The 24012-nt window shown below is 35.2% G+C and overlaps 2 protein-coding genes across 2 annotated transcripts in view; one reads left to right on the forward strand and one right to left on the reverse strand.

The window, feature by feature from the left end:
• Positions 1-5399: 5399 nt before the first annotated feature.
• LOC129231451 (thymidine phosphorylase-like) overlaps positions 5400-24012 on the forward strand; it is a 67619-nt gene continuing 49006 nt past the window's right edge. Inside the window, exons 1-2 of the mRNA XM_054865768.1 lie at positions 5400-5563; positions 12895-13097. Of these exons, the coding sequence (XP_054721743.1) occupies positions 5413-5563; positions 12895-13097 (354 nt within the window). The 5' untranslated portion in view covers positions 5400-5412. The remainder of the gene's footprint in view (positions 5564-12894; positions 13098-24012) is intronic.
• LOC129231453 (uncharacterized) overlaps positions 14379-24012 on the reverse strand; it is a 28909-nt gene continuing 19275 nt past the window's right edge. The window contains exon 3 of the mRNA XM_054865770.1: positions 14379-14486. The gene's annotated coding sequence lies outside the window, so the exon portion shown is untranslated. The remainder of the gene's footprint in view (positions 14487-24012) is intronic.

Below are 24012 nucleotides of genomic sequence, written 5' to 3' on the forward strand. Positions count from 1 at the left end.
GTGAGCGTGAGTTCGATCCTCACACGAGGCATTTCATTTCTTCTTCATAAATAAACATGTTTAAGCTTATATAATATTTTTGAAGTGAAAACTTCTTCAGGCGCGTTGGATATTTTTTGAGATGAGAAAAAAACAATGCTTCTGACATCGGTGAGATATGTGTTTGCCGTTGCCACTCTGAAAATGGACAGCTAATTGTAATGGTTAATGTTTATATTTCACTGGCTGAGTCTATAACGAGGAATTTTTGAATTTTTTTTTTTTTTTTTTTTCTAAAGACGCTTCTGCATAACTTAAAAATAAAAAGTGGGAAGGGCTTTGATGATTTGCCAATGATTTTGAGTGGAGATTTCGACATCAATTTTGCAGATGATAAAAATCTACCATTACTTTAATTTTTAAATAGAGAATTAATTTAACGATGTGCAATGATTGCAATCTTAGCACAACCAGATATAAACTACAATTGATGCAGTCTTTACAAGATGTTTAAATGTATTCGAATCAAAGTTTTTATTTCCAATTTTAGTTACCATAAACATATACTATCGGTTTTGGAATATAATGAAAATATTAATGATGATCAAAGAGTAAAAAAATCATGATATTTTTGAAATTTTTTTTTTAAAAATTGGATTTTTTTTGATGTAAATAAGATTTTTTGAATTTAGTTCTGATTTTTTTTTTTTTTTTTTTGGAAATGAGCCCCGAATTATCTGGCGTGCCTCAAAATTCGAATTTCCCGGCATGCTGGTCAATTTCACGGCATGTCGGCTCTTCTCGGCATGTTGGCTGAAGAGAGAAATCACAGTAAATTGAATGCGTGGAAAGTTCAGTAGGGCAACGGCACCAGTAACAGACATGCTTAAGACATCGCTCTCAGGTTAACTCAATTTTCGGAGTCTTTTAATGTATTTAGACTTTTAAAACTATTATTCCCTCATGCAACGACATCTCATCTAACATTTGGCTGCTTCTGAATACTTTGAATTAGCTAATTGTATTTTTATTTGCTCAATTTCGAAAAAAAAGTTCGACCCCCCAGTAACAAGCACCGAAAAACCTGATACTCAGCAACAGAAAGGGGGAGGAAAGGCGGAGTAATGTACCAAACTCCCTTTTTCTCTTCAAAATGGGCAAAAGTTTTTCCTTTTTAGAACTATAAAACCTTATTAAATTCAAATGAACATGAAACATCAACTGACCTCGTGGTGGCTGTTCATAACCTTCCACCACTGCCTTGTAAATACCAACTGGCTCATGAAATCCACTCTGATAACACTTGATGGGTGCACCGTATTCATGAGCCACAGCAATATCAGTTTTACTCACCTAAAATTCATATTATTTAAATCCAAACTTATGACTATGTGTAACTGGACCCTTGTCTGTTACTGTTGCCGTTCCCTTATGTTTATTGTTTTTTATTTGTATGCATGGAAAACTGAGTAACACAACCTAAGAATTTATTTTCAAATATTTCCAAAAATTTGCATCAATATTTATTTTATAAATGAAATGAAATATATCGTACCAAAATATATATAATTGATGTTTGGATTGCAGATAAACGCAAAATTTTTTTTTTGTCTTTTTTTTTTTCTTTTATAGAGTCAGTTCTCATGTTTGGAATATTATTAAAAATGCACTCAAAAGCATAAATGAAAAATTTTGAGCAGTTTCATGTCATTTCTGGGTCCCTTGACAATTATGAGTGGAAACTCAAGCTTCCAGAGTTTTTTGGGTATTGAGGCCTGCTAGCAGCATATTTCTTCTTATAAAGCCCGTTTATACTAAAAAAGAAAAAAAAAGTTGGATCGGTGAAGGAATTTTCAAATCGGGGATTAAAAAAAAAAAAAAGAAAAAACAGCAGGGGGTAAATAGGGTTAATAGCGAATCATTGCAAGTATAACTTTCGTCTGAGAAACTTCTGTGCAAGTAGTAGAAAGAAAGCAATTGAAGGGCTCAGGGCAAGAATGTGATATGCCACATGATGTGAATTTTCCAGTAAGGCAATTTTCAACTTATAAAAAATATTTATAGAAGGTATTATTCATTCTATATTCTGCAATACTAAAACCAGATATGTTTTTTTTCCAAATGACATAATCCATAGTCATGTTTATTTCAATTTTAGTTATGAGACACAAAAATTTTGATTGAAAAGTCACTCCTTGTGGCATCTCACATTTCTGCTTCTATTTGAGAATGTCTTCCGTAAGACTTCCCATCTTCACTGAATAATGCATCTCTCAACTTCTCAACAACCACTTAACTGTAAATGATTCCGTTGAAATAACCGCATTTAGCAACCTTTGTTGAAGTTTTATGGCCTAGGTTTTAATAGGAACAGCTCTAAAAATCACTTCGAGTGGGTTTTCGCATGTCAGAGGCTACTACTTTGAAAAACAAAACAAAGGAAAAAGTCGTGCTCTCTCGCCATGCATGAATGCGAAGCTCTTTTGGTGAATACAATTCGACGGTTTCAGATGAGCTACGATAATAATTGCGCACCACGGCCGTGAATTGTCCGCGCAAGAATAGAGATCCTTGGAAATTTCGGATTTCTCTCTCCTACGAAGAAAAATCATGGAGATTTCGTGATATCAACTCAGCGCTGCATTGATTGCTTTTTTAGTGCTCTTCATTTTGCTCAGCAATGGGAGCTTCCGTATTTCCTCTTTCTTTTCATGCGATTCGAAATATCCCTGAAAATACGCCCCTAAAAATATCAATATTGAAGTCTGCGCCGCCCTCACCTCCCCCAGGTGGACCGTGGACACAAGGCTGGTTCGAAAATATCTTTTTTTTTTTTAAATTTCGGAATCGCGTTTTCTCTAAAAAGTTGAGGTTAAGTATCCTCAATAGGGGGGGGGGGGTCATTCTAAGTTGACATCTTCAGTTCGCGCATGAAGCTGAAAGTTTTAAATTGAATTTGAATTTTTCCAAAAAAAAAAAAATAGTTTTTTTAGATTCTCATAAGGCAACAGCCATACATTGTCAGTATATAGCGTAGTTTGAACCAGAAAAAAAAGCATTTTAAAGCTTTTACTTAAGATCTTTCGTTTTGCGTATTTATTGCCTTAAATTGGGCTAAAATCTCCTGAAATTTGAAGCCCAATTTAAGGCGTATGCGCGAACTAAAGATCTTATTTAAAAGCTATGAAATATTTTTTTTAGGTTCAAACTACGCTTTGTACTAACAATTTATGGCCGTTGCGTTATGAAAAAATACAAAAAAACTAATTTTATTATTTTCTGAAAATTTCAATTTTTAACATATTTTTTCAAACCCTCAGCCTCATGCGCGAACTGAAGATGTCAACTTAGAATTTATTAAAATGTTTTTCCTCAATTGAGGATACTAAACTACAACTTTTGAGAGGTAACACGATTCCGAAATAAAAAATCGATTTTTTCGAACCACCCTAGTGGACACCTTTGGCTTTCTAGAGACTTGAATGCCAAAAATAGATGAGTTTTTACTGTAATTTTTAGCACAACCGAGTTAAAGAACGTAAATTGTTCAAGTAAAATTCTGAAATTGTAAGGCAAAACCCTGGGCCGACATTTAAAACTTTTCCAGGGGGGGGGGCAAAGGGCATTTCCTCAATGGAAGTTTCGTCGAAACACAACAAAAAACATGTCAACTTGTAGTATGTAAAAAAAAATGTTTCAAAGACGAGCCCCCTCCCCCCCCCTCCTCCCAAAATTATGGGCCTGACCAAAATATAAGAGTGGAGAAAGAGAGTGGACAAAAGAAGAGGCATACAATGGCCTACAATGAACTACTGCAAAGGTGAACGGACGTCATTTTTTTCATAGACACATTTTCAGTTTTAAATTTTCTTACTTATTTCTTCGACGGTCCAAACCCCAAGGGCGCTCTCCTTGGTTAAGTCACTTGCTCTGAAAAAATGGTTTTGGAGACCAATTAAAGGGGGGGGGGGGGGCTGGTGTGCAACTGCCGCCTGTTATACAGTGAAATCCGGTTACAACGAATCCCAAAACTAATGCAACGAAATATCAGTTTCAACAGAATTAATTTTCAGTCCCAAGATAGTTCCCAAAACATTGCTTGAATTTCATTACAACAAAAATCCCTAAAATTTGCGGTCCTTGAAGTTTGTTGTAACGTGATTTCGCTGTATGTGTAAATGAGACGTTGCATTTCAATTTGCAAAAAGTTTACTGCTAAAACTTACGACTTGTATTTGAGAAAAGGGAGGATTAGGGGATATGCAGGAGCGGACAAAAGAGGAGGGTCATAGGGGTCATGACCCCCCCCCCTCCTAAAACGTCGTCAATAACTTCGGTCCAAATTATGTTCAAACACTTTATGATTAAAATGTAAATGATTTTAGTAATTTTTTCAAATTTCAATTCATTAATTATTTTAAAAATTTGTAAATTTTAAATGTTTCCTTTTATTGCTTATGAAATTAATTAGCAAAGTTTAAGCACAAAATTATGTGCCTTATTCCAGGCCGATTTGGTGCTTTTCATTGACACCCCGAGCAGTTTCAGAAATAATGTTTCTAGTTCAAAACCCGGGGGGGGGGGGGGCATTCTACCGATTGACACCCTGGGTTTGAGAAATTAATTTAAGTGAGGGTCGTTTCTGCCGTTTTTCGGTATGATTTGCATCGAGATTTTCTTTTTAACCCCTTCCCCCTGTAAAATTCGGAATGACGGACCTGGCCATGCCCCTCCCGGGGCCCCTCCGACCCTTAGTTGAAGTCGGCTGGCTGTTATCAAACCAGAACTTATTGAGAGTTTTTTTTATATCCGTTTTCACTCTCAACTGAGAACAAGTAAATAATTTTATCTGTTTCTATTCGTCATTTTTTTACAGTTATGATAGTAATTTTTGTCGCTATAAAAATGAAATATAAATAAATGTATTTTTTTCTCATGTTAGTGCAATCGAGAAGTACCGCCATCTAGCGACGCTTTTGAGAACACAAAAGCTTCCTCATAATATATTTCATATCTAGAAAAACACTGTCAAACCTCAAAAAACAGAAAATTTCAAGACAGGGAAAATAAATTAATTTTATAAAAACAATTAGATGGGCTGCAATCTATAATTCGTTAGTTTTGAACAATTCGGTTCACTTGTATTCATAATGTTCCTAAAACAAATCTCTTTAATTGTAAATTCGTACTTTATATAAAAATTTTGAAAAACATATTCGTAAATATTTTGGAAAACATTCCCCTAAACATTTTTGAATTTTGCCTTTTTGAGTTGTGCCACTATTCTTCTAGCGGTGCGATATCTATAAAAACTAGATATACCTGTAATGATAACGCTTGTTTCGTTTTATCAGTCTCAAAAAAAATGAAGCAGGAAGTGTTTTGACTGCATTCACAAATTGTTTTGCTACCACAGAAGGGATCGCACTTAAAATGCCTAGTTTTAAATTAACAAAAATTATAAAAAAGAAGAGAAACGGACAAATCTTAACTACTGATGAAATAGCGTTTTTTGTCACCGCAGTAGTTAAAAGCTTAAAGAAAGATGCAACTGCAGATGATGCGGCAGATCGGAGTCAAATAGGTATTGTGCTATCTATAAAAGTTTATTTTGGTTTGTGTGTAAAAATTTAGTATAATATATATTTTTTGGAATTATTTACAAATTTAAGAAGTTCCCCTTTATTGTGACATGACTATTTATCTATGAGATACAAATACAAATACAAAAGTGACGACCAGCAACAGGCTCTGGGCCCAGCTAGACTGGTCCTAGTCAATTTACAATTCCCAGTGAAGATCAATGGCTCTCTTAAAACTATCTACTCCCTTGCTCATTACCACCTCTTCCGGTAAGCTGTTTCAAGGTTCCCCTACCCTGCTAAAATAATAATTTTTCCTAATATCCATGTTAGCCTGAGATTTAAATAGCTTAAAACAATGATCCCCTGTCCTGTTTTCAGTGCTAAACTTCAGCCCCGTAGCATCTTTCATTTTAATAAATTTAAACAACTGAATCATGTCCCCTCGGTCTCTTCTTTGCTCAAGACTACATTTTTAGCCTTCTAAGCCTGGAATCATAATCTAAGTGAGAAAGTCCATTTATTAGCCTTTGAACCCTTTCCAATACATTAATATCTTTCTTAAGATAAGGAGACCAAAACTAAACAGCATACTCCAAATGAGGTCTTACCAAACTTCTATAAGGGCAGAAGAACTTCTTTAGATTTGTTTGAAATAGATCTATTGATAAACCCAAGCATCTTATTGGCGTTGTTACTAGCAATGCTGCACTGTTGGCTAAACTTTAAATCCTGACTTATTAAGACCCCCAGATCAGTAACTTTGTCTGCCTGACTAATGACTGAACCTTGCAAATACACTGGTGTAAGAAATTAAGAGAATTTTTAGATTTGGTCAATTATCTCCAGAACTACTGGACCGATTTTAATGAAATTTGGTATGTGCATACATTGAAACAATATAAAACAATTAACCCCCCAAAATTTAAAATATACACGCATGATCATAAATAACACTCGTTAGAGTCGGATGGCATGAAACAGCGGTTGAACAAAAAAATGGATTAGTAGGGCGTATGGTCCCCTCTAACAGACGTATAGGCCTCGCAGTGTGACTCCATACTTGAAATAAAGCAGTTCATGGGATCCTTAAGCAAATATTTCCACTCGTTCAACAACGCCGTTCTCAGACTATAAATGGTCCACGAGGGGGGGGGTGTTGTGAGCTGCTATTGCCCTCCCAAGAGCGTCTCAGGCATGTTCTATAAGGTTGGAGTCTAGAGATCTGCTTGAACAATCCATCGAGTGAATATCCTCCCCTTCCAGTAATTTGTCGACCAGAAGAGCTGTATGTGACCTTGTGTTAACATCCATTAAAATTAACTCGAGGCTAACAGCGACCCTCAAGAGGTGAGCATAGAGCTCCAAGACTACATTCCTATATCTCGCAATTGTCACAGAGCCTCTCTCAAAGACATGGAGGGCGAGGGGTGTGCGGCCATCCAACATGATGCCTGCCCAGACCGTCAAACCACCACCGCCATAATGGTCGATTTCGCCGATATTGGAGGGTAGGTAGCAGGTTCCTGCTTCTACCCATGTAAACGTAGGACAAGAATAGTCGTTTAAACTGAAACGGGACTTGCTATTTGCCTTCTAATATCCGCAAAATCGACCATTATGGTCGAGGAGGTTTGACGATCTGAGCTGACATCATGTTGGATGGCTGTACACCCCTCCATGTCTTTGAGAGAGGCTCTGTGACAGTTGCGAGATATAGGGATGTAGTCTTGGAGCCCTGCGATCTCCTTTTGAGGGGCGCTGCTAGCCCCGAGTTAGTTTTAATGGATGTTAACACAAGACCACATACAGCTGTTCTGGTCGACGAATTTCTGGAAGGGGAGGATATTCACTCGATGGATTGGCCAAGTAAATCTATAGACTCCAATCCTGTAGAACATGTCTATAACGATCTCAGGAGGGCAATACCAACTCGCAACACCACTCCGGGGACCCTCCATAGCCAGAGAACGGCGTTGTTGAATGAGTGGAAATAATTGCTTAAGGATCCCATACACTGCTTTATTTCAAGTATGGGGTCACACTGCGAGGCCTATATGTCTTTTTAGATGGGACCGTACCCCCTACAAACCCCTCCTTTTTTTATTTTGCAACCGCTGTTTCATGCCATCCGACTCTAACGAGTGTTATTTATGATCATGCGTGTATATTTTAAATTTTGGGGGGTTAATTGTTTTCTGTTGTTTCAATGTATGTACATACCAAATTTTATTAAAATCGGTCCAGTAGTTCTGAAAATAAAACCAAATCTGAAAATTCTCTTAATTTCTTACACCAGTGTAATAACTTGTACACTTATTCCCATGCCCTAAATGTAGCACTTGACATTTCCCAATATTAACAGCCATACCCCATTTATTAGCCCACTCCGTAATATGATCTAGATCCTCCTGCAGCTGATTTGCTTGTTCTTCATTTTCAATAGTCCCCATAACTTTGACATCATCAGCAAAACAATTCATGTTCCCAGAAATATTTTTAACAGACTTCAAAAAAGGAGGTTATGATTTCGTATTGGGGCTTTTTATGTGTGTTTTCGAATTATTCCAACACTACTGGACCGATTTCAAAAAAAAAAAAAAAAAAAAATTTTTTGGAAGGGTATACTTCCCAGATGGTCCCATTGTAATTTGGTCTGGATCTGATAAGAGGTCTCGGAGAATTTCAAGAAACTATAAATTTTATACGTCATGATCACGCGGTGTTGCTGTGATCGGTGTATTTTCACACCTAAGCGTTTGGCTTTCTCTTGAACGATATTTAATTCTCGCGGCACATGGATGATTAATTTTCTCAACGCTGCGCCGCATGGTAATTTTTTATTATAGGTGTTACTAATGTATTTATTACTGCGTAGCAAAGCAGTAAATTAAATATATTTTGCTACTTTAATATTTGAATCAATTACCTTAATATTTTATTTACTAATAAATAACTTTATAGGCACTAAAATATAAAGTTTTTTATTTAATATTCCAATTTTTAAATATATTTAGTGTTCAATGGAGGAGGAATTGAATACAGAACACCCCTTTCCCACGATTTAATTTATATTCTTTAATAATATACATTATAACTGTGAATGATTTCTGAAGTTTGACCAATATTCTGGATTTACTATTTCACGATGCCGCCAATTCAATTTGAAATTAGGGTATATTAATTAGCAAGCTTCAAAAAAAAAAAAAAAAAAAAAAAAGGAGGAGGTTCTGAACTCCTCGGATTTGTTTTTTCTTTGTACAATGTTCCTTAAATACTCGAAGACACCTGTACCCAGGGGCGTGCACAGGGAGGGGGGAGGTACACCTGTTGGCCCGGGCCCGAGCCTGGAGGGGGCCCAATATTTTTGTAATTAACGGTGAAATATAGGGGTCAACAATATGGAGAGGGGCCAGGAAAAGTCATTTGTGATGGGCTCCAAAATTTCTGTGCACGCCCCTGCCTGTACCGATAAGGAAAAGTCTTTTTTTGTTTGAAACAGCATAGTTCCTCGGCGGTCTAATGTTAATCAAGTTCAGGTTTGATGAAATTAAAGGAACTCTTCAAATATCATACTCACATTTAAATCGATTTGTACTTTATTAACTTTGTATATCGTCTCACTTAGTGAACCGGATTTTATGATTTTTTTTTTGTTTAGTGGTTGTCTAACTTAGGTTCCAAATCTTTGATTTACCCTATTTGTTCTTTAGGGAAAAGTTAAGGATAAAACAATAAATTTCATGCAATTTCCCTCACAAACGATTAAATATAAAACCCATTGATAAACAAAGTCCATAAAACAAAGGTTTATACTTTCTTTACCTATAGTTAAAGAAAGTACTAAAAAAATATATTATTAAGAGTAATGATAATGAAAATTTTGAATTAAGGATTCTCTGAAGTAAACATAAAATTCATTCTAGTGGAATTTTCAATCTTCATCTGTAGTGGAGCCATGTGAAGGAACATGCGACTTTATCACGAGTTACATGACACTAATTGCGAAACATAAATCACAATTTACGATATTACAATTCTAAAATTTACAATTTTACAAATTTAAACTTAAAGCGATTTCGTTTTCTTTTTTTTTTTTTTTTTTTTTAGTGACTCGTGCATTTGCTTTCGGAAAGCAAACTTTGATAAAGTTGAACAAATGATAAAGACAATTTTTTTTTTTGTACATAGTTACGCATTTGAAAAAGCCTTTCTTCACAGTCGTCGGAAGTCTCCGAGACGCTCGCAGTGTTATTTACACCACTAAAAGCAAAAAATAAATTATTTTTAAATTAAAAAAAAAAAAAAACCGCCTTCAAAAAATACCCAGGAACTAAAAATCAAAAAATAATTGTGATTACACTTACATTCTATTTCCTACCCAAACATAGAAATTAAATTTATTTTACAATTCCAATACAAAAATCAACTAAACTAAACACCGAATTATAAAATAAACACTGATTTAAATTACTATACGATGAATTATTTTAAATACCTAACTAATTATATACGATCTCTTAATTTTTAATAACTTTTTGATATCGGGGCCTCCTATAAAAACCACATAACGTAACTGACAACCCACCGAATCCTAAATTAAACACTAATTTAACTATACGCGAAATTAGTCTTTAAAACTAAACCTACTCAGTTACGTTAGGTAGTAGTTTATAGGAGGCCCCGACTTCAAAAGGTTATTAAAAATTAAGAGATCGTATATAATTAGTTAGGTATTTAAAATAATTCATCGTTTAGTAATTTAAATCAGTGTTTATTTTATAATTCGGAGTTTAGTTGATTTTTGTACTGGAATTGTAAAATAAATTTCATTTCTATGTTTGGGTTGGAAATAGAATGTAAGTTTAGTCACAGTTATTTTTTGCTTTTTAGTTCCTGGGTATTTTGTTGAAGGTTTTTTTTTTTTTAAATTTAAAAGTAATTTTTGTGAATATCGTTCATAAAAACAATGAACAAAACAGGCGCTAACACTGACCCTTGAAGAATCCCGCTCAAAACCTCACACCAATTAGAATAATTTTCCCTTACAACTACCCTTTGTTTCTTTTCGGTCCGCCAGTTTTTTACTCAAATGAAAGTTTTCCCTCCTATTCCTATATCAGCTATTTTGGTAAGTAGCGCTACATGCGGTACCTTATCAAAAGCTTTTTGAAAATCAATGTAGCAAAATTTACAGGCTTCTTATTGTCCAAAGCCATGGTAACTTTGTCATAGAAATGTAATAAATTAGTTTCACAAGATTTACCTTTCCTGAAACGTACTGAAAACTAGTCAATAGATTATTAGTCTCTAGAAAATTTACTATCTTAATTTTCATCAATGTTTCAAAAATTTTGCAAACCACCGAAGTTAGACTCACGGGTCTATAATTTCCCGCACTCCCTTTAGACCCTTTTTTGAAGAGCGGTGTAATGTTAGCCAGCTTCCAGTCCTCTGGCACTGTCCCCGAGATATAAGAAGCATTGAAAATATTTACGATTACATCTGCTAATTCCTCCGCACATTCAACTAAATTTTTGGATAAATGTTATCTGGTCCCGGAGCCTTAGTCTCTTTAATTCTTTTCAAATTAAGTAAAACGTCATCCCTGGAAAATACAAAGTCCTCAAGCTGTACTATAGCTTGTGTCTTGTTGGTGTCAACTGTTGAGATACAGTTATCGTTAAAAACACTCGAAAAAAGTTATTAAGAACATTAGCAGTATCACTATCGTCTTGACTTGTGGTATATGGCATCAAAAATCGGGACTGATGGCCACCGTATATTTTCCCATTCCATTTCAAAGTTCCATTCTGAGGAAATAAGATTAGAAAAGTCTATTTATTTGGAAATTCTGGTTTTTACTTTCGTGAAATGAATAATTCCATTCTATAAAAAAAACTAGTTTCTAACTCTGAAAAGTGATGAGGCAAGGCCACTTTGCTTTTGGAAGTGAGGAGGCAGTTGCCCCCTTTTCCCCCGCGTCAGCCACCTATGTGTCCGTCAGTTTTTATGTTTTTAGAAAAAAAAAATTAAATCATCAAAAAAATATTTTTGGAACTAAATTATACTATAAAATTCATGTTAAAAACGCAATAATCCAGGGTAAAATGTACTCTGTATAGTTTATATTTTGCGTTGAATGTTTCAAAGCAGTACCTGCTGATTTGCTTTAAAAATGTCAGTCGATTACCAGTGGAATTGCTTTAGTAGCATTCATGTTAGTAATATTTTGAAGAAATATATTTTCTTATTGATAATTTTCCAACGATATCGTCGTTATAAAATAGTTTTGAATAATCTTCTTGAGCAGTGGAAGAGTTTTTGTCATGCAGGGCCGCCGAGAGCCAAAGCGAGCCTAGTGTCAGTTTGGTTGCCGGGCCTCCTTCCGCCATAAAACTTATAGGAAATTTCCCATATTGAGCATTTGTAATTTAACGTTTTGCAAAATGCACTCACACATATAAACATTGAACTTCATCGGAGAAAAAACTTGGTACATTTCTCTTCAATTTCGTGTATCACTTATGGTAATAATTAATATGTGCAGTAGTTTCAAAAACGTTTTTTTTTTTTTTTTTTGAAATCGGGTTCACCATTTACGCTAACCCTGCACAATAGGCTCAATTAAATGCCTGCATTTTTTTCTAGTCTTTAGATAGTCACATAGTCTTATCTGGAAATATGAATTCTAGTGACAGTTTTTTTAAGACAATTTCGAGTGCCCTAAATACCAGAGTGGCGGCATTAACTCAGAACCTTAGAGAAACCTAAAAATTCAATGTGGCGGCATCTATTCACACGAAAGCTGTAGCTGCTCTAGCGCAGTGAGGAAAATCCATAGATGTCTTATGAGCACTAGAGTGGGTGCTTCATTATCCGCAAGGCAGAAACTGACTGTCAACATGAGAGGAAGCGAGGGTCAAATGAGAGGCAAATTTCTAAATTTTTAAGCGTTCAGAGCTAAAGTGAATCATGTCCATGAATGACTTGATCCATTCATGGCTCTAAACACGTAACACAAAACACTCAGGGCTCTAATTATATGAGGCGTACAGACCTTGGCATCGTTTTTACCACATTATGGTGAAGTTAAAAGAATGTTTACTAAGTTAGTGCATTTGACTAAAAGTTAGACTTTTGAACTCACCAAATGGTAATAGTCTAAATCGCTTTCTACAGCCAAAAAAAAAAAAAAAAAAGGAAAAAGAAAAAAAAGAAAGATCCAATGTCACTCTAGTTCTATTATTGGAAAATCGCCGCAAATGTCGCCACTCTTGATTTTAAGGCACCCTAGGACAACGCATATTTATGAATGTTGTACTTGTTTCAGGAGCAATGTTAATGGCCATATATTTACGAGGTTTAAACATTGATGAAACTTGTGAGTTGACCGAAAAAATGAAGTCATCTGGCGAAGTCCTTATTTGGCCAGAAAAATACAGAGGATTAGTCGTCGACAAGCACAGCACGGGAGGCGTTGGTGACAAAATTAGTTTGCTTTTGGCTCCAGTTTTAGCAGCACTTGGATACAAGGTAAGGGTTACTTTCTAGTAAGCAAGATAAAGATCTTGAGTATTAGTAATGTCTTATAGTTACTTTAACGGTAAGTAAAGTTATGAATAAGGTAATAACAGCACTATAATAGGAAAAAAAGAAAAGGAAAAAACATACAAACGGTACATGAAACAAGAGAGGTATATTTTTCCGCTTAAAGTTTAGTAAACAAAAACAATTTTTAACTTTTTGCTTGTATGCCTCAGCATTTTTGACACTCGACGAAGAAAAACATCTAAATCGCAGGAAATGGACAGGACAGTAAACGCGAACAGCAAACCAAAACTTTCACATTGAGCTCAGTTACGGGGAGTTTGGCATGTGTTTTCACTCACCATTTATTTCTCATTGATAACAAGCAGAAAAATAGATTATTTCTTCAACCATTGCTTTTGTTTTCAACTGGTTTTTGAGTGGGCTCCAACAATCCTGAGATGTACTTTACGTTACCTCTCATGACTTATCACTTAACAATTATTCTCTGACAAATGGTATTCACAAAATTTCACTTTTTGTTGCTTAATCATAGTCATGCAAAGCACGTCAAAAAAAAAAAAAAAAAAAAAAAAAAAAAGTCAGACTTGTCATTAATGTTGTGAAAGTGACTAATGTGCACCCCAACCTCATCTAGATCTTAAATGACCTGGAGAAAAAAGTTGTATTTGTGTCTTTGCTTCTTGGATTTCATATGTTCTACTAAGAATATGCTCAAAATAAAGTTTTGTGTAGTAATGTTAAATATTGTGTGTGAAATTATATGGAGTGTTACGTGTTTACTAGTTTCAGCTATCCCAATAAGCTCCAGATTCCAATTGTACTGCTCGTATTAACCATATTTGAGGGGCGTGACGTCATTCATGTAATGTACGAACCACATATGGGGGGGGGGCGTAACCCTATATCAGTTTTCAAAGTTGAGCGCAGTCTGAAAGATTGAGAGCCCTTGGTTTACAATATGAGGCTTGTTTGTAAAAGATGAAAAGTACCGTTATTCATATGAGCAGGACACAATGTCATTATAATTAGATACCAATAATACAGTGGTAATGATAAACTCTGTCAAAGTATTGCAGCTAATTTTAGCGTTGCATTTTTTAGAAATTGCTTACTTAAAGCTCTTTAAAAATGAATGGGAACTGGGGAGGAGGGGGGGGGGGCAAAAACTTAAATGGCTATAGTAGCAAAGTCTATTCATTAGAAGCAATGAATAACAAAAATGAAACATTACAAAAGGAATTTTAAGATGAAGCATGGTCAAAATCTAAAAATAACTTTTATTGCTGATGTAAATACTTTCATACAAATACGTATCAAGGTATCAGACCTTCTTGATTTTCACTTCCAGAAAGCAACTTTTTAGTAGCCTGCCTGAAAAGATAATCAAGAAAAATATTTGATAAGTCAACAGTTATTATAATACATATACAATTATAATACATTAAGAAGTTAAATTACTGTTTAAAAAAAAAAAAAAAAAAAAAAAAAAACATGCATAGAAGCTTAAAATGCAATAGAGTGTCAGCGCCACACTTTTTAAGCAATTAACATAATTTCAATCAAGCGTGAATAAACAAATAAGAAAGTGTATAGTATAACTTCTTAATGCGCATCTGTATACTATTAACACTTGGCGGTAGAGTCAAAAACATCAAATTCGCAGAAAATGGGGAGGGTAGTAAAAGCGATTAGCAAATCAAGACCATTGAGAAGAGACAAAATGGAGGGAGTGAAAACTTTCATTCGCGAAGCAAAGATCCCAAGTCACGTGATAGATTTTAAAGCAAAGCATCGGAAGAAATCAGGTTTCTTTTGCTAGTTTCATGCACAACATGTCAACCATTCCTCGTTGTTGAGTCACGTGATTGGACTTGCTCCATCCATTTACTAATTCCTGTTCTAAGACTACGAAAAAAAAAAAGTTTTGCCAACAATTTGGCGAGATTATGGCAACTCGCCCACGGATGAATGCCAACAATAATGATCAGGAAACCGTATGGTACCGTAAAACGGTACAACTTAATGCCAAGGGGGCAACAATGGACCACTGTTGCCATGGCAATAATTTTGCGCTCCAGTGCCTCTGTTTCGCGACTTACAAGATCCAAAAAAAAAATCACCAGGTAGTGTATCCATTTAGGTAGTTAAAGACGCTTTATCAGACATCGCCATTGTTGTTGTATACCTTAGTTAACTTAGTCGTTCTTAGTCCGTGATTCGACTCACTCGTGGAAGAGCCAAAAGTCTCCTTTGGACAAACCACTTATACCGTTTTCCAAAATCTGGTAAGTTCAGATTTGATTTACTAACATGTCAGTTATGAATTAAGCCGCTTGTTGACTTAAAACGTTTCATAGTTTTCACAAGCTCTCAACATTTATCGAAAATGGGAATGTTGGGGTACAACAATGAACCACCTATTTTTCACGGTTTTTAGTGGCTTGGAGCTTCATTTTATTCTCTGTAAGGATGCTTTTGTCATTTTTTGAGTTATTTATTGTAAATAATGGCAAGAAAAGACAGAAGAAACCTTGGTGGTAGCCCTATCACCCGTACTCATAGACGTTTTTGAAGAAGGTGCTGACTGAAATCCGGACCAAATACAAACTGAGATAATTTTTAAAAATTATTTATTTTGATGAGATTTGGAATAAGAAATGTGATTTCGCATTTCAGTTTTCATTTTTTTTTTTTTTTTTTTGATCTCGTTTAAAATTTGTCAGGCCTACTTATTTTCTGAGACATAAGTATAGGTACCTAGCCTTTGGTTGATGAGATTTTTCTAGTTTTCAAATGTTTCTATGGTAAAACCTAGGCAGATAATAAGGAACGTTACCTACGTTTACCATGTTAAACTTGATTAATCACTCGAGACAACAAGTGATGATTAAAAAATTGAAAAAAAAAAAAAAAAAAGGGAAATGATGTACTAAAAAAATCTTTATACAGTTTCAAGCATAGGACAACGTGTAGTGTCAAACAACAGTAGACCAGATCAAGTTTCAATGTGTTTTCTAGGTTAAAATGAGGTGGCCCATTGTTGTACCTCGTAGGGGTGCAACTATGGGCCACGAAAGAAAAATTCTCCTTCCTCTTCCAACCAACTTAGATTTTTTTAAACATTTCATTGGAAAGACGAGATGTATTGCTACCATTGCTAAAGTCCTCAAATTTCTAAATCAAAGATGTACACGGAATCTTAATTGAAAACATCGAAAAGTGTTTCATAGTTGGACCATTTTACGTTAGTGTAAGAATGAAAAAAATCTAAATAAGTAATAGTCAAATGAGCATAGTAAAATATGTGTTCAGAAGAGTGAATTAATTGCCCTTCGTGTCTCTGCTATCGATATATGAGTCCCTTATATCTGCCAAATTTTTGAGGAAAGTCGCCAAATTTAGCGAGTTTCAGAGAGAAATGGAAAATTTCTTTCACACGCACATTGAAAATGGATATCCTGCCACATGCAGACCGTAAGATCGCGTGGTACAATCAATATTTCTTAAGATTTTTAATATGACACTTTTTGTAAAATATCGACAGACTTTTAGTTTTTATGTCTCGATGAAGGGGTAAGAGGACAGTAATAATTTTTGTCCCCCACAAAAAAAAAATGTCCCCATATGTGCTTTAAATTACTACCTATTTAAATATTTTTCACAATTACACTATTCGCTTGGTTCCCTGGTGAAGTAATCTTAAACCTCTTGGTCAGGGAATATTTATGCCACAACACTCGGGATTTTTTTCTACAAAATGAGTTACTCAGTTTTTAAATATGAGGAGGTGACGTTCAAAAAGGATTTTACCACAAAAAAATCAAAAAGTGAACTAAATGTAGATTCAGTAAGTTACCGCCCTATAGCCAGGGTTAAGGTAGAAGTACATGAAATACACCGCCAGCACAGTCAATTCCAGCCGAGGACTGTAGTTTCGTGCTTATTAGCACTCATCAGCCCGGCATAGGAAGTGAATGAGCCGGAGGTGGAAAACCTCTTAAGGAAGCTAAGAGTGCCAAACAAACTGGTAGCTAATACAGAATTACAACAGACCAGACGAGTGACCGAAGCAATGGTTCGGTTCAACTCGTAGATTGAAGACAAGGCTGGTATATTCAGTAAGTTACCGCCCTATAGCCAGGGTTAAGGCAGAAGAACTGGCACTCTTTTAGCTTCCTTAAGAGGTTTTCTACCTCCAGCTCATTCACTTCCTATGCCCGGCTGATGAGTACTAATAAGAACGAAACTGCAGTCCTCGGCTGGAATTGACTGAGCTGGCGGTGTATTTCATGTAAAGGTAGATTATTTTTATCCAGTTAAAAAACACTGCATAAAATAGTTTGTACAAACCAAAATAATGTTTACACTTAAATTGGAATACAGAAAATCAGTTTTGTTCCGTTTCAGTGGACAAACGAGCTGATGTGTGCATCACATGACTTCCTTTTACTTCAATTTAATGTCATTTCCCCATTATTGGCAAATTCAATGTGATTCAATTGTTTACTCTCTAAATATCACCAACATTAGCCAAATTGAGACCAAATTTAAAATTTAAAAAAATTGCCAAATTTGTCGCCAAGTTGGTGATAAAATTTGGCGATCAAAAGACTGGTGATATATCGCCAAGTGTGCGACAAATTATAACACCACTTGAGTTTACATCGAAATTAACAATGATTTCCCCCAAAAAAGGGGCAAAACACCCCCTTAGGAACATCCGAATGCAACCAAAAGGGAAGGTGCACAACTACACCCCACTAGGAGTCTACGTATTAAATTTCAATTTTCTAGGACGTACCGTTTTTGAGTTATGCGAGATGCATACACACACACACACGCACGTACGCACATGCATACGTACATACGGACGTCACGAGAAAATTCGTTGTAATTAACTCGGGGGTCGTCAAAATGGATATTTTGGGTGTCTGTACGTTCCTTGGCATATATCCACGTGTGATCGGATCGAAAAAAAACTCAACATTAATTCGGGGGTGAGAAAAATGGAAATTAAGGCCGATTTTTGAGTGAAAAATTTTTCGCAAATACAATACTTCCTTTTTTGTAAAAGGAAGTAAAAATCGTTTTGACTATCCGTTTGATTTAAGTAATTTTGTTTTCTTAAAAAATGAATAGGATTATCTTTCTTCGAAGGGACACTGCTGGTTTTACTTATAGCATAAATTTGCTTATTTTTTGAAAAATTATTCTAGGTACTCTTTACTCAATTTCATTTTTATAAATATATTTATCTATTGCACATAAAATACTTGTAAAAACAAAACAAAAAAAAATAATAATAAACTACTTAATTTCAAGAAATTATTTTACAACAATTCAAAGTGACAATATATTTTAAAACTATCATTTAAAGTCATTATCAAATATTTAATTTACATGCATCACAAAAAATTCCAATAATATCTTAGAATATTATAACAAAAAAAATCGTCGCCAAGTTGGCGAAAAAACTTGGCGACCAAAAGCTTGGCGATACGTCACCAAGTGTTTACCAAATTATAACACCACTTAAGTTTGCATTGATATTAACAATGATTTCCCCCCAAAAAGGTGCAAAAGACCCCCTTAGGAACATCCGAAAGCAACCAAAAGGGGAGGTGCACAACTAGACCCCACTACGAGTCTATGTACCAAATTTCAACTTTCTAGGACATACCATTTTTGAGTTATGCGAGGCACATACGCACATACACACATACGCACATACATACAGACGTCACGAGAAAAGTCGTTGTAATTACCTCGGTGATGGTCAAAATGGATATTTCGCGTGTCTATACATTCTTAGGCACTTTTCCGCATGTGGTCGAATCGAAAAAAAAAACTCAACATTCATTTGGGGGTGAGCTAAATGGAAATTAAGGGCGATTTTTGAGTGAAAATTTTTTCGCGAATACAATACTTCCTTTTTTGTAAAAGGAAGTAAAAAAGGAACTATTCAAAGCAATGGCGCAGAAAATAAGGGGGGGGGGCTAAAAAAAAGTCTTGGGGAAGGGCTGGCTCAAAAAATTTCTTATACAGTCGAACTCGCTTACAAAGAGCCTTGATTTAACGAGAACCCAGATTTAACGAGAAAACCAGACGTACTTGTTTGGCACAATGTTAAATCTATGGGGACATAACTCACTTTTATCGAGCAAACCCCGGTTAAAGCGAGAAATATTTTTGTGATTCATAAAATTTCCATTAGCTCCACCGCTAAAACGCAGCTTCTTACAAAAATATATTCATCATTCCAAAGCAAACAAAAAGTCATTGATAAGTCATAAAATCTGCAGAAAGTAATGATGTCCCATTTATTTTTTGTTTTTATTATTTTATGTGGTGCACTACTCTCGAGATTATTGCATCTGAAATTCTATCTTAAGCAATTTAATAAAATAGAAGAGGAGGAGAGTAACAGTTCAAATTAGCAAATTTCCTTTTAATGTATACAAAATTCAGAAAATAATAATGAACTAACTATGTATAATATTTTCATTTATATTAGCGAACCCGTTTTTTTATGAGCACTAGGTTATAACGAGCAAATATTAGGGTCTCTTTATAAACGAGTTCAACTGTATGTTATATGTACGTACATTATATGAATAAAAGTACTGGTACACTTTCAAAAATTCACATTTTTACGGATTTCTCAACAAATAAGAGACCAATTGCTTTGTAACTTTTGTGACATAAAAGGTATGCTCCAACTGTCATTTTCGAATAAAACTTTTGTCAACCTTGCGTTTCGGAGATCAGTAAAAAACTGAGGAAAATAAAAATGTGTTTTGATCAGCATTCATTGTAAAGAGCTGAGAATAAGCTATAAATTTCAGAAATTAGTTAGCTTACTATGTAAAATTGTTTTAGATAATTTCGAGAAAATATCACCGATATTCACGAAGATATAAGCATTTCTATCAAAACTAAGAATTTTATTTGAAGGTTTTTGGCTCATTACAAGCAAAGTTTTCCATTAAAGCCTTACCAAACTTCCAGAAAACCTGACAACATATAAGAGAAGTATAATACTAAAATTTGAAGCTAAAATGTTGGAAATTTGATAAAATATAAACATTTAAAGCAATTAATTTCTCACTGCGCACGCACAAAAGATATATCAATTTATAACTTCCATAATCTAAAGCCCAACTACATTCACAAGTTTGCAACATTTGCTTGCAATCGTTTAGTGTGATTCATGATAAAAACAAAATATTTGCGAACAATCCCTCACTATGCGTCGCCTATTCACGAATTATTGAAATTTGACTTATTAGATCGCTGATAACTTTCTGAATTTTTACGATATTCGACTGGAATTTTATCATGAGTTGTGAAATCGAGTTGGGTTTTAGATTATGGAAGTTATAAATTGCTCTCTTTCGTGCATGCGCAGGGAAAAATCAATTGCTTTAAATATCCATATTTTATCAAATTTTCAACATTTTAACTTCATAGTATTATACGTCTTATGTATGCTGTCAACTTTCCCGAAGGCTGAAAAGTTTGGTAAGTTTTGGTGGAAAACTTTGCCTGTTGTGATCCAAAAAACTTCAAATAAAATTCGTAGTTTTGAAAGAAATGCTTATATCTTCATGAATATCAGTGATACTTTCTCGAAAGTATGTAAAATAAATGTACATAGTAAGCTAACTAATTTCTGAAATTTAAAGCGTATTCTCAGCTCTTTACGATGAATGATCAAAACATTTTTATTTTTCTCAGTTTGTTACTGATCATCGAAGCGCAAGGGTGACATAACTTTCATTGGAAAGTGACAACTTGGTCATACCTTTTATGCCGCAAAAGCTACAAAGCAATTGATCTCTCATTTCTTGAGAAATCCGAAAAAATGTCAATGATACATAATGTGAGGGTAAGAATGCAGCGCAAGGGGGGGGGGGAGTTATGAATAAAAAAAATTACCCTCTCCTTAACGTGAATTCTGGCTACGTCTATGCATGCCTGAAGTAGTTTTTTTTCTTTTTTGAGATTAGTGGTGTCTACAGCTTGTTGACTATATGGTGTGGTGGTGATTATGTCAGAGGTGGTATATTCACTACATAACTCGGTTTTAGTTTGTTCACTGTTTAATACACATATTTCCACGTTCACTCTTCCAGTGACAATCTTGCTCTGACTCCCAGTGCCGATTCTCAGTTAGCCTTGCGGGAGTTCAAGTGGTTGCGCAATTGGGGTTTCCATAGTTGCGCAATTGGGATTTCTCCTTTTGCATGAACCGATCTGATGAATTTATGGATTTCCCACAGAGTATTCCCCCCAGTGACTGAGGGTTGTTAAAACAAATGAACGATTTTTTTTTTTGAGAATCAACACTGAGAGTCATTTCATATTGTTAAAGAAAACATAAGATATATACATATAGCCAAAAATAATTGAACATTTGAGATATATATATATATATATATATATATATATATATATATATATATATATATATATACAAAAACTAATATTTTGCAGTGAAAAGAAGATACATTAGGTTATATAAGTTGCTAAGTTTTTTCGAAAATGTACTCGTCTTCCGTATCTGGTGACATATTTTGCAGGTTCGTTTGTAGGTGTTTTATTGATTGTTTTTAGTTTTGTAGTTGCTGGAGGTGGAGAATGGACAGTTTCCGGAATTACATGAGCAGGTTTAACGCGGTCAAGAGAAACTGTTGTGCGTCGACCATTGATGTCTATTGTAATTGTTTTCTCCGTTTTGCTCAACACTTTATGAGGACCAGTATATGGTTGATGTAAAGGTGGTTTCACATGATCAACTCTTAGAAAAATATGCGAAGATGATTTTAGCAACGGATGGATGTAATACTGATCGGTGCAATGCGCAGATGTCGCAACAGGATTCAGCTGTCTCATTCTGTCACGAAGATCAGTTACGAAATCCGAGTCACATGCAGGAGTGACTGTAGGGTCGATTATGTCACAAGGAAGACGTAAGGTTGTGCCGTAAACCAGTTCTGCACAAGATTGCAAGTCTTCCTTAATGGATGTTCGGATACCCAGAAGAATTACGGGTATTAGTTCTGACCATCTGTCAGTATTTTCATGAGCTTTTAAAGCAGACTTTATATGCCGATGGAAGCGTTCGACAAGTCCATTTGCAATTGGATGATAACTAGTTGTTCTGATCTTTTGAGTGCCCAGTAAGCGAGTCAATTCAGTGAACATTGAAGAGCGAAACTGGGGTCCTTGATCAGAAATTATTATCGATGGACATCCGAAACGAGAGATCCAAGTGTTGAATATTTCACGGCATACGGTTGGTGCTTTAATTTCAGCTATGGGTACTGCTTCTGGCCATCTGGAAAAGCGGTCAATCATAGTGATAATGTATGTTTTACCGTCAGATGGTGGCAAGGGACCCACGATATCCACATGAATGTGCGAGAATCTGGCATCAGGAAGAGAAAATGTACCTAGAGGCATTTTGTTGTGCCTGTGTACTTTTGATTTTTGGCATGATTCACAGCACTGCACCCACTGCTTAATTTGGCACTTTATATTAGGTCATACATATCGCGTACAGATGAGCTTGGTTGAAGCTGCGATTCCTGGATGTGCCATGTTATGCAGATGATCAAATATTAGTTTACGAAAGGAAACAGGAACGAATGGACGTGGAACACCTGTTGAAGTATCACAAAGTAAATTGCAGTCCGCAGTTTGGCATGGTTTGAACTCCAATTTTAAAGAAGATGTATTGTCTTCGAGAAATTTTTGAGTTTCTGGATCACTTCTCTGTGCATTTGCAAATTCTTTAAAATTTAAATTTGCAGTTTTGGTAATCGACTCAATTTCAATTCGCGAGAGTGTATCTGATACCACATTTTCTGAACCTCTCACATGCCGAATGTCTGTGGAGTACTGCGAAATGAAATCTAAATGGCGTAACTGTCTTGGGGAGCATTTATTTGGATTTTGTTTAAAAGCATGAGTAAGTGGCTTTTGGTCTGTATATATTACAAAAATTCTGCCTTCTAACATGTGTTTGAATTTTCTAATAGCAGAGTAAATTGCGAACAATTCCCTATCATAGGTTGACCATTTTTGTTGACTTTCGTTTAGTTTCATTGAGAAAAAGGCTATTGGTTCCCACAGTCCATGCGATAGTTGAGATAAGGTTCCGCCTATTGCAACCTCTGAGGCGTCTACATATAAGCTTAATTGAGCTCCTGGAATGGGATGTCTCAAAAGAGTGGCTTTAGCAATCGCGTTTTTCGCGTCAATAAAGGCTTTTTCTGCTTCTTCATTCCATTTTAGTTTTTATGCCGCTTTGCGAACCTTGGAATGAGATTTTTTTTTATTTGTATGTCCTTCTAAAAGTTGTACTATAGGAGCAAGTATATGCGCAGCTTTGACTATAAAACATGGGTAAAAGTTGAACATACCTAAAAATCTACGCAACTGGGTCAAGGTATCTGGTTTTGGAAAATTTTGAATACAATGTACTTTATCGGGTAGAGGTTTTATTCCATTTTCCGAAAGATTGAATCCTAAGAAGTCTATAGTTGACACACCAAATATGCACTTTTGTACGTTAATACAGAGACCGTATTCATCTAATTTTGAAAATACGTTTTTCAAATGTTGGTAATGCTCTTCGGGATTTTTAGATGCTATTAGTATATCATCGACGAAGGCGTAAACTCCTGGTAATCCTCGAGTAATTTCGTCTGAAAAACGTTGAAATGTAGCACTCGCGTTACAGAGGCCGAACTGAATCACTGTACTTTCAAATAGGCCAAAAGGAGTACAAATTGCAGTTTTGTGAATATCGTCCGGATGAATAGGAATTTGGTGGTACGCTTTCATTAAGTCAATTCGACTAAAAACTTTTGTTCCGTGTAATTCAGCTGTA

This window comes from Uloborus diversus, chromosome 10, assembly GCF_026930045.1.
Source record: "Uloborus diversus isolate 005 chromosome 10, Udiv.v.3.1, whole genome shotgun sequence".
NCBI lineage: Eukaryota > Metazoa > Arthropoda > Arachnida > Araneae > Uloboridae > Uloborus > Uloborus diversus.